Raw genomic sequence first — 12,387 nt, 5'->3', positions numbered from 1 at the left:
GATTGTAAACAGACCGAGATTATTAGCACAAAGTAAAGCACAACACTGGAAACATGACCATCTTAAATGAGATAAATGACTTAAAATTGCTTGAATGAAAGTTCTTCTATGTTGAATTTGAGTCGGTTTGAACTAATTCAAGATACAAACGCTGTAGCGCCGATGGAACAGGAACAAAACCCAACTTGAAATCAGACAAATAGTTGTATTTCACTTGATAAGACACAAAATTATCTGAACTAAGAGAATAACTACGACTAGAGGTTTTATCTTATCTAAGACCAGACCAAATCCACTCAAACATTAGATTTAATCTCTTAAGGGGAGACACTACAGGCAAAACTCATTTTTTTCAGTTTTCAGGTTTTGGGTCTAATTGGTCTCTGAACATACAAGCTTTCACCCCAAAAATATGCCTAATCTTCACAAAAACATGTTTAAATATTGCGCTGATTCAATGTTCCCCCATAGACTTATATGGGAGAACACAATTTCAAGGTCCTTTTTCTCAAAACACATTTTTCTGATATTGTGGCGACACTATGTCCACGTCAGTCGGACCTAAAGACTTCACATTTTCCAGCCTTGGACTGAACAATATTTGGAAGATTTTTTCAGAGGGATTTTTTATTATCTAACCCCTAAGCCCCATTTATTGAGTTTTGAATGTCAAAAAATAAGGCGAAAATTTAATTTTTACAATTTTTTCCACTAAAAAACAGCTTATTTTAAAACTACAATAAATTTGAATGTAGCTCTATCCATTATTCAGATCTAGTCACCGAAAAGATGGGAAATTTGGGGCATTTTTAGGCATAAAACACCTTGTTCGTATATGAAAAGATAAAATGACAGAAAACTTGCCATGTATTTTTCTCACATTTATGCCAGTGATCGACAGCAAAAGCTTCAAATTAATATCTGTAAATATACATTTTTTCCCCTATTCGCCTGCAGTGTCTCGCCTTAATTCAAGTAGATTAATGTCATTTCTTCCTTAAAACTATGCACTTCTTTCAAATGCCAGTGTTGTACAAAATATATGACTGGGTGTATTGGCCGTACTTCTACCTTTGTTTCTCCCATTTAACTCTAATAATGCTAAAAGGGCCAGAGGTTCTGTGCTGGAGGGCCGGATTTGGCCCCCGGGCCTGACGTTGCCGACCCCTGCTATAAGGTGTTCCTATTCAAGACACTTTGATGGACTGAATATCGGCTACAGAGTTAAATTTTTTTTACATTTTCTGCTGGTGATTTGCCTCGTGATTTTTTGAATGAAACAAATGTGCCTTGGCTCAAAAAAGGTTGAAAAACTCTGAGTGAGACACAAAGTGAGCGGGAGGACGTTCAGTAATGTGGGGCCCCGGGTTGTGCAGGTCAGACTGTGCATCACTGAGAACAGGTGTCCTTGAACACACCGGGCCTCACGCTCAGATAAATACAGTGTGATTCATGTGTCTGAGAAGTATTTGTAACTGTTTGTAATATGCTGTGGAAAACCAAATAAAAGGAACCACACTGCAGGCCAACCAAAGTATGGATCTCTGTGTCGTGTCTTCTAACTTTAAGCCTTCTCTACGTTTTCTCTGCTGATTAACCTCTTAACTCCCGCCTGAACCCAGAGCATTTTCTCCAGTTCAGCTTTACCCAAATCCTGTAGGTCAGTGTAACGCCTCGTTTGAAAGCTAAGATCTACAGAACTCATCTGAATGGATCTTTTTCCTCACGTCATCAGATTTTTTTTCCATCATTTTTTGCGGGGTTTTCAACTCATTTTTGTAGCTTTTTTGTACATTTTTGGTAAATTGTTTGTAATTTTTTGTCAAATATTCATCATATTTTTGCCACTTTTTCATCATTTTTTCGTCATTTTTTGTATTTTTTTGTAAATTTTTAGTCCTTTTTGTCATTTTTTTGGTCACATTTTTGTCACATCTTCATCATTGTTTTCATCTCAGCTCTGTCGCTATTTGAGTTGCCTTGTGTTCGAAATGCGCGGTATAAATAAAGTTGCCTTGCCTATTTTCTCACCTTTTTTCCAGAAGCTTTTGGATTGGGGTAAAGCCAAACTGGAGAAAATGTGCTCGGTTCAGGTGGGAGTTAAAGGGTTAAACCGTCTCCATGGTTACATAGACAGAAACCCTAAAAAAACTGAAACTTTATTTTTACATTAAAAGTTGCATAGTGCACCTTTAACCCCTTAACTCCCACCTGAACCGAGCACATTGTCTCCAGTTTGGCTTTACCCCAATCCAAAAGCTTCTGGAAAAAAGGTGAGGAAATAGTGACAGAACTGAGACGAAAACAATGATGTAAATGTCACAAAAAAGTGAGAAATTTTTTTTTTTGTCATTTGTTTTTTTTACAACAAATGACAAAAAATGGACAAATAAATTATGAAAAAGTGGCAAAAATATCACAAAAAATGACAAAAATGTGACAAAAAATTTACAAAAAATGACAGAAAGTGACAAAAAATGATGAAAAATCTACAAAAAATTGACAGAAAAAATTATGAAAAAGTGGCAAAAATGTCACAAAAAATTGACAAAAAATAACCAAAAAAGGACAAAAAAAATGATGAACATGTGACAAAAAGTGACAAAAATGTACTATTTGACAAAAAAATTACAAAAAAGTTACAAAAATGAGTTGAAAACCCCCCAAAAAATTATGGAAAAAAAATCTGATGACGTGAGGAAAAAGATCCATTCAGATGAGTTTTGTAGGTCTTAGCTTTCAAATGAGGCGTTACACTGGCCTACAGGATTTGGGTAAAGCTGAACTGGAGAAAATGCTCTCGGTTCAGGCGGGAGTTAAGAGGTTAAAAGTACATTTTTATCATGTACCTTTGTTGATGCTACAACGCTCTGTGATAAGACGCCACAACAGTGTTTCCTTAACTTTGCAAAAGGAGTGAAACAGCGCCCCCAATTTGACGCTGGTGGCCAAAAAGTGAACTGCATCCATATTTACCATTGAGAATGAATGGGAGAATTGACCTTTCGGAAAACTGAACTTAAATCCGCAAAGACAGGCCTGTGTTTGTGAGCGCGGGATAACGTGTGTGTCCCGATTGGTCAACGGTGTCAACAATGTCACAACACCGCAGCGTTAGCTTAATGCTACTATGAAGCTTCAACTTAGCTATAGTTCTGTCAAATGGAGATAAGAGTCAGCAATGCGAAGAAGCGGGACGTGTTTCAGTGGATTTAATAAGAAAAGGAGACGAGACGGAGGAGAAAGCGGGGAGGCTAGCCGCCGTTAGCCGCCGTTAGCTGCAAGGTGAAGCTAAACAGTTCGTCTCCAAACTCAGTAAGAGCCGCTAAACTCTGTGCGTGGTTGAAATGTAGCTGGAAAAGGTGGTTGTGGTGAACTTTTGGTGATATAAAGTTGTGCTGTTTCGTGTGTGGGGCTGTGGCCATGAAATGAGTTGTTTGTGTCGCTGGTTTTTCACTTGAAAAAAGGTGTTTTTCTGTCTTTATATCTCTCTGTCATTCACATTTGGGGTAAAATCAGCCACGTTTCTCCCGTGCGTCCAAAATCAGGCTTAAAAATCAAACATGTTTGATTTCCTACGACTGCGTTGCTGCCTGGGCTGCCCCCTCCTGGTCATTCAGTCAACATTTTAATCAATGTGGTCTTAACCCCTTACCTCCCACCTGAGCCGAGCACATTTTCTCCAGCTTTACCCCAATCCGAAAGCTTCTGGAAAAAAGGTGTGAAAATAGCAACAAAACTGAGACGAAAACAATGATGGAAATGTGACAAAAAGTGACACAAAATTGACAAAAAATGTACAAAAAAAAGACAAAAATGGACAAAAATTTGACAAAAAGTGAGAAAAATTTGACGAAAAATGTAGCAAAAAATTGACGAAAAAAATCGAAAAATTTGACGAAAAAGTAAAAAAAAGTCACAAAAATTTGACATAAATGAGATGACTGCCCGACAAAAAAAGTGATGAAAAAAAAATCTGATGATGTGAGGAAAAAGATCAATGTAGTTTTGTAGATCTTAGCTTTCAAATGAGGTGTTACAATGGCCTACAGGATTTGGGTAAAGCTGAACTGGAGAAAATGCTCTTGGTTCAGGCGGCAGTTAAGAGTTTAATCAACGACAATTTTCATTGGTCTAAATACACTTTTTGGATTAATGATTTTGTCTCAATTCAGCCTCCGTACAACTGAGGCAGTTGGACCAATTTCATTTTGTCATGAAAAACTGGTTTTACAGACAATGGAGACTGAATCCATCCATCCATCTTCTTCACTTGTCCGTTGCTGAGTTGTGGGGGCCGTCCGAGCTGCCCAAATCACATGGCACCAGCCCCTCTAGCGCCTCCTGTAGGTGGTGGGTCCACAGAAGGACGGCCTCATGATTAACCGGGCCTGTTGGTCTCTCATGAGGAGCTTCTGACCCGCTCTTTGTCTGACCCATCACCTATAGGACCTGTTTGCCCTGGGAGACCCTACAGGGGCACGAAGCGCCGACCACAGAGCTCCAGGATCATTCAGGAGCTCAAACCCTCCACCACGTTAAGGTGGCGGCTCCAGGAGAGGACAATGGAGATATTTGAGCGAAATACTTTTGTCAACCTCTTAACTCCCGCCTGAACCGAGAGGATCTTTTTCCTCGCGTCATCGGATTTTTTTTCCATTATTTTTTTGTTGGGTATTTAACTCATTTTTGTAGCTTTTTTGTCATTTTTTTTTATCACATTTTGGGAATTTTTTGGTCAAATTTTTGTGATTTTTTCGTCAATTTTTTGTCATTTTTTCGTCAATTTTTTATCAATTTCTCGTCAAATTTTTGTCATATTTTTGTCATTTTTTTGTCACATTTTTGTCATTTTTTGTCACATTTTTTGTCAATTTTTTGTCATTTTTTGTCATTTTTTGTCATTTTTGTCGGTTCTTCTGATAAAGTTGACGGGCAATTACAGCCTGAAAACTGATCCAGAACAATCCTCACACTTTGTCCTTAGAAAGGTTTGATCAGAAAATGCCACAAACCTGCAGAACAAGGGGAAGAGTTTCAAACTGAGGCGGCCATGACGGTAACTATGGCAACTGTCGGCCATTTTCTTTGTCGTAGTTTTCTCTAATATATCTGTCATTACCGGGAGAATCGACATGAAACTAAAACTGTCTCAGAGTTCAGAGTCTTCTTTGTCTGCGTCCAATCTGAAAACAATATGAAACAAAATGAAGGTGATGTTGGCCAAGAGGAAGGACTTCCTGCCTTCAAAATAAAACCACAGCTTTGTGAATCTAATCACCACCAAATACAGATAAGGAACATTTGTCACTTCTCTTTAGATTTCTGACACAAACTGTGTTTCTCCCACAGACTTGTTTTGGATCAGTGTTGATTCCGACACATTTGAGTTTAGTTTGAGTGAAATAATTCTCCTGTATTTGAGTCTCATGTTTCTCATGTTTATTAGAATCATATTTATTCCTGTTTCTCCACGTGAACAAATCTCAGAGAATCTAAATCATCTGAGGCTTTTTCAAACTCACTGAACTTTGGATCATTTTAGTTTCTTTTCATTTTCATTTAGTCACATTTTAGTCTCAGGAACAACTTTGAATTTAGTTTTAGTCACAAAAATATGACTTTGAGTAAAATGAAAGTAAATATTTGAGTGTCCGACTTTAGCCTCGACTGAAAAACCATTGAATCATTAATAACATAATATTAACGTAACGTGTGTCGTCTGTACTGAGGCGTTTCTGTCATTTGTATAGATGCAGACGGCATCTCTGGAATCGCCCATATATGGTCATGTTTGAAAACAGTTAAGGGGGAAAACAATTCAAAAACTACTGTAACAAATTCTGAATTATGAATATAGTTTCTACTAAATAAAGATACAAAGACATGGAGAGGAGCAAAGTGGTTCAACAGCCCATAAATACATGAATAACAGAGAATGCTAACTTGATGCTACATGTTAGCATCGGGCTAATGCTAACGGTTAGCTAGCGCTTGCTACAACTGCCGTTTTTTCCACTTCTACTGAACAATCTGCTGTGAGAAAATATCCATATGGACCCGATTTACACTTGACTTTATTTATGTGATAAATAAGTTGATATTCCACCAGAAAATGGCAAAAAAGAGGGAAAAATGTGTTTCTCTAAAGATTCTATTTTCCCCCTCGGCGAAGCCACGCCCCCTTCTATGACGAGACGCCGTCTGTATCTATGCTTTGACTTAATGTGGTCGTCACGGCAACAGTTTCCAATAAGGAAGTGAAACTATAAAGGTTTTAAAAAGGTGAAAATGAAAGACGCTGCTGATAGAAAGTTGATCGTTGTTATTTATTGAAGTCGTTACAGAAGTCACAGAATGAACAGAACAAACAATGTTTCATCCACTCAGATCCAAATAACCCAGAATATACAAAGTGCTTTTACATCCCAGAGAAAGACTCATCTGGAGGCAATCTGAGCACTGACAGATCACCACCTCGTGATGTCATCAGGTGAAGGAACTACAGATTGGATACGGACATCATACACCTAACCCAGAGCCACGGTAACCACAAACGGAATCACTTCATCCAGTTTGACACTGGTTAGTGCTAGATCGTCTGCTCCGGAGGGACAGTCTGCTGTGAAAACGTGAGATATCATGACACAAATGAAGGTTAACTGAGCCTGAACCGAGAGGATCTTTTTCCTCACGTCATCAGATTTTTTTCCCCCATCATTTTTATGTTGGGTATTCAACTATTATAGTTTTGTTTCTTATAGTAAGACAGAAGGTTTAGTTTACCTGCTTGACTAGTTTCGATCACTTCCTGTGATCTTCCTCAGAAGCGACACCTGGTGGGTATTCAACTAATTTCTGTTACTTTTTTGTCATTTTTATCACATTTTTGTAATGTTTTTGTCACATTTTGTCATTTTTTCGTCAATTTTTTGTTACATTTTTATCACATTTTTAGTCATTTTTTATCACATTTTTGTCAATTTTTTGTCACATTTTTGTCACATTTTTGTCATTTTTTCGTCAATTTTTTGTCACATTTTTGTCATTTTTTGTCACATTTTTGTTACATTTTTTTTCACATTGTCATTTTTTCGTAATTTTTTTGTTAAATTTTTATCACATTTTTATCATATTTTTTCATTTTTTGTCACATTTTTGTCATTTTTTGTCACATTTTTATCACATTTTTGTCATTTTTTCGTCCATTTTTTGTCACATTTTTATCATATTTTTTGTCACATTTTTGTCATTTTTTGTCATTTTTTGTCACATTTTTATCACATTTTTGTCAATTTTTTGTCACATTTTTGTCACATTTTTGTCACATTTTTGTCATTTTTTCGTCATTTTTTTGTCACATTTTTGTCATTTTTTTCGTCAATTTTTTAACACATTTTTTGTCACATTTTTGTCATTTTTTGTCACATTTCCATCATCGTTTTTGTCTTTTGTTGCTATTTTCTCACCTTTTTTCCAGAAGCTTTTGGATTGGGGTAAAGCCAAACTGGAGAAAATGTGCTCGGTTCAGGTGGGAGTTAAGGGGTTAACCTTAAGGATTAGGATTATTTGTATTTTTAGACAAACCAACTCATAGATCTATACAAAATCACAGCAGACCGTCCCTCCGGAGCAGACGATCTAGCACTAACCTTTCACAGGAGCCAAGGAGCCAGACAAGGATGCCCACTCTCTCCATCTCTGTTTGCTTTATTCATTGACCCACTTGCAGCCACAATAAGGAAACAAAAGAATATAAAATTAGCCAAAATGCTGATGATTTATTACTGCACGTACAAAACCCACACACATCGGTACAAGAATCCTTCTCCGTTATGAACACTTTTTCTACCCTCTCCAATATTAATGTATTTCCTTTCATACATTAATAAGACGTATGGTGTTGGGAGAGAAGAATTTCTCCACTATCAACAAATCAAACATATAATTAAATCTAAAAATATCTCATTGCAACAACCGTCTACTGCAGGGGTGGCCAACTAGTCAGAGACCAAGAGCCAAAATTTTCAACCTTGATCCTGTGAAGAGCCACAAAGGCACCGACCAGTAGCGAGATCCAGGGGCGGTGGTTTATTGTGATTAAATAGAATGTGACCGTTATATTTAATCACAATAAAGTATAACTTTATGCCTGGCCTTTTTCTTTGTGTTAGATTGAGTGGTTTTACTCCTCACCGAGATTGAAATACATGTAAATGACATTTTGTGCTTTCTGCTCTGACTGGGACAGAATTAGATTTTATTTTTTTTTTAATGCTGGGGTGTGTTTGTATGGGGGGCCCTGCCCACTGAGCCCCTCCTCTGATTTGCCCCTGGCCTGTGGCTCAGTGCAGCTCGGTCCTGACTGGACTGTGCAGAGAGAAGGCACTCTCGGCTGCACAAAGTTCATAAACTTTAACCAGGAGCCTCTGGAGGATCTGAGAGTCTGTTTTAAGTTTTATTTGTTACAGTTTCTGTCACATCTCAATAAGATCCTTGACATCTTTCACTAGGTTTAGAGCATCTTTATTCATCTATCTTAAGACTCCTTGTCTCTGTTTTAAATAGCTTCTTTTTATTTTTATTTTATTTTTATTTTTTACTTTTGTTAATTTTTGTTGTTGTTGTTAATTAATTTTTTTATTATTGTTTTTTGTTGCTGTTATTGTATTTTAATCTTCTTGTAATTGTTATCTTCATTTTTATTTTTGTAATATTTACACCGTATACAAGCCCTAGCAAATGGTCCTTGTTAGTAAGGACGACCTGCTATAATGTTATTATCTGGATTTGAGGGAGGAGGGAGGTTGATGGAGCATTTCTGTTTGTCTTGTCTTCTCTGTGTCATGTTAGTTGGAATTGTGTTGAGTAACTGTTTTGTTGTTGTCTCTCCTATGATTGTTTTGTTTGTTTTGTTGCTTGTAAGCTGTGCTGTTAGTGCCATTTCTGTTTTCTGTCTGTTTTGTGGACCCCCTCGAAAATGAGATGCTACATCTCAAGGGGCTTTCCATTAATAAACAATAAATAAACATGTGGAAGAAAAGTCATGACTTTGTGTATTTCCGCGATACGATGTCGCGCTTCGAATCATAAGCTTCAAAAGAGTTTTTTTCCATTTCCTAATTTAGATCTTCTTCTGTGAATATGAAGCCAAATTACATCAAATAAAGAGTAGCTGATCAGGAACCTGAAAAGCAGAAGCTGATCCTAGTGCCACGATCTGCCCGCCTGTTGTTTAACCTACATCCTGCTGTGAGTGAGGCTGCACGGGCACCTTTTACGCGCCGCCTCGAAAAGGAGAGAGATACGGACTCTCATTCATGTAGAGATGGAAACAGGGTCTGTAGGACGATGGTTGGATTTTTGGTCAAAGACTGTTACAGTTTATGGGAAACATTTACCAATTATTTTGCAAAGAGCCGCATTGTATTAAACATCTCCAATCATGCAAAGAGCCGCACTCTGATTGGTAAAGAGCTCGAGAGCCGCGTGTTGGCCACCCCTGGTCTACTGTAGTAGACAACATTTTGAAAAGTACAAGCACAAAAAAAATGACATCCAAACTTTATAAAATGATAACATCCAAACATCAGCTGACAACACCACTTTCTAAATGGGAAAATGACTTGGGTGTGTTACCAAACTCCAGCATCTGGCCAGACATATGCAGAAACAGAATAGTATAAAACCAAATGAAAATAAAAACAGAACAAAACACCTTAACTTACCAATATAATACACACACAAAGAGGGAAGGGGAAGAAAACAGAGAGAACAAAACATAACAAAACAGAATGACCCCACCACCCAGTTATGTAGATGTCCCCCTTGTTGTCTGTTTCCGTTTCTTCTTCTCTCCTCCTTAACTTGTGTCAGGGCTGGACCGGCCATCGGGAGATTCGGGAGTTTTCCCGGTGGGCCGACGTACTTTTGGGCCGGTCAGATTGAGATAAGACCCAATTAACCTGACGCCGGCCCACAATTAACGGGAAAAGCCATTAAAATCTCCATCATTACACAGATGCAATTACACAACTCCTCCACTAGAGGGATGTGACGCCGTTTATACCCTTCTGGTGGCGCTTTCTTGAGTCATGGTTCCCAGATAATCTCGTATAATGAGCGATGGGCCTCTTTTATTTTAAGATTGTCAAGTAATGTTACAAAAGTTCCTTCAAGTTGTAAATGAAAAGATTAAAGTGTAATAATACCAGGAGTAGTTCGAAATCCGCGCAGTAATCTTCACTTTACTGTGTGGATGCCAAATTACTCCTGGTATTATTACGCCTTACAATATAGTTCCCCCTTTTATCCGCTTAGAAAATCCACACTGTTTAATTTTGTGTAATTATACTTTGTAGTGGAACACTTCACGTAACCATATTTAAATAGGGAAAACGTGGAAGAGCTTGGTAGCTTCTATCTTGACCTGTTTTGGAGCTATAGAGGAGAGAGGGAGAGGCTAAATGCTAACGCCGTCTGCGCTGTGTTTACGTGACTGAAGGCACGGGTGAAGATCAGACAGGTCCTGAAGAACTCGTCAAAGCTCAGGTAAGAACATATCTCGGTGGCCTGTTCCTTTAACGAGAGAAACACAGAGCTGTAGGTTCTACTCTGTCACAGTGATGTTCCTCGGTAAGATCTTCAGAGGAACGCCCTGAGACGTGAGTAAAAATGGAGTCAGTCCCTCAGCGATGAACTCGGTGACTGTGTGCAGGTCTGTGTTTGTGTCGGGGTCAGTGAAGGTCAGTGTTTTTGTGCCAAAGTCCAGCTTCACTCGGACTCTCTGCAGGTTCTCCACCGAGAGACGTTCCCTGTCTGTGGGAGAATGGGCTGAGTAACTTCCATAACAGCAATACATGTGCCACTTCCTCGCCTCAGTGACGTCTCCTCTCTGAACAAACTCTATCACACCCACACCCCAGTGGTCACTCTCCCCGACCTCCACGTCCCAGCTGTGAGTCCCTGAGGCAAACTTCTCAGATCCAAGTACCTCAAAGAATCTCCTCTCTGGATTCTGTGGGACCTCCTGTGCTTCTCCTTGTCTCACTGAGCTCAGATCTTCAGACAGGATCATATGAGGTCCTGCAGTGTTTGGATCCAGAATCACGGGGAAGAACTTTACCAGGCTCTTCATGTTCCTCCAGATGTTGAAGCCCAGGTTGCCCAGATGTTTGGCCTCGTCTATCAGAGCTCCTGGTTCAATCTCCTCCACCGCGGGGGAGGCGTCTGCTGCTCTCACCTGCTCCTCTGTCTCTGAGACGCCCTGGGGCACGGCCTCCATGTCTCTGCTCACGGCCGCCATCTTGTCCTTCATGTTCTGGATCTTCTGCTCCTCTTCCTCCTTCAGAGCCTTCATCCTGGACTCTTCCTCCTCCCTCAGGAACTGGTGCAGCTTCTCAAACTGAGCTCTGATCTGTGTCTGAGCGCGTCGGGCCTGGGCCGTGATGTAAGCCAGGACCTGTGGAGGAACATCAGAGAGAGTTAGAAAGAACCAGGACCTGAAACATCAGAGAGAGATAGAAAGAACCAGGACCTGTAGAGATACATCAGAGAGCTGTGCTGGAGATGTTTGTCTTCTCTCCTCTGTGAACGTCTCCACCAGGTTCTTCAGGGTGAGGTTCAGTGGTGGATCCATGGAGATCTTGCTCTGACAGACTGGACAGGTCTTCAGGGGTTTGTCCTCCCACCAGTTCTCCAAACAGACCTTACAGAAGCTGTGGCTGCAGCTCAGGAGAACAGGATCTCTGAAGAGCTCACAGCAGATGGGACAGCTCAGGTCCTGCTCCAGTCTGGACGCCATGATGATCCACCTGAAACCACAGAGAGAAGATGAACAGCAGGAAGAACTCAGAAGAACAACAGCTGTGGAGGAGTCATAGGCTGTATCCGAATGTCCACATTATTCCCTATATAGTGACTATATAGTCACTATATAGTCACTATGTAGTCACTATATAGTGACTATATAGTGACTATATAGTCACTATATAGTGACTATATAGTGCTCACGCCATGTTGTAGGGGTGTCCGAATGTCCAGAGAGAAAAAAGTAGTGCACTCGAAATTTCCCACAATGCATCTGGAAAAGTAGTGAGCATGGATGGTCACTAAACGGGTCAATATAGACCACAATGCATTGCGAGAGTGGGAGAAGAGCCTGACAGAGACAGGTCTTTGAACTAAACAACACGACTGAAGTAAATGTGTTTGTGTTTCTCATGAATAAACGATCTAAATATAAACGTTACGGTGAAAAGATGCTAATGTTAGCTGCTAACATTTAGCTGGAGCTGTTAAATGACCGACAGCTTCCTCTCGAATAATCCAAGTCATTCATGTAAAATCCATGTGAAGTAAAAGTGTATCTGACTCGTATTAATCCAT

At 39.5% G+C, this 12,387-nt stretch overlaps 1 protein-coding gene across 1 annotated transcript; it reads right to left on the bottom strand.

Moving 5' to 3' along the window:
• Nucleotides 1-10,609: 10,609 nt before the first annotated feature.
• Nucleotides 10,610-11,803, bottom strand: LOC306969166 (E3 ubiquitin-protein ligase TRIM35-like; the record flags this gene model as incomplete). Its single annotated transcript, XM_079564766.1, has 2 exons — nucleotides 10,610-11,461; nucleotides 11,537-11,803. 2 exons carry the CDS (start codon nucleotides 11,801-11,803, stop codon nucleotides 10,610-10,612), a joined length of 1,119 nt encoding a protein of 372 aa, XP_079420892.1.
• Between the last annotated feature and the right edge of the window lie 584 nt (nucleotides 11,804-12,387).

This window comes from Gobius niger (genome assembly GCF_951799975.1).
Source record: "Gobius niger genome assembly, chromosome: 10".
Lineage (NCBI taxonomy): Eukaryota > Metazoa > Chordata > Actinopteri > Gobiiformes > Gobiidae > Gobius > Gobius niger.
This window is presented reverse-complemented; position numbering and strand designations above follow the sequence as displayed.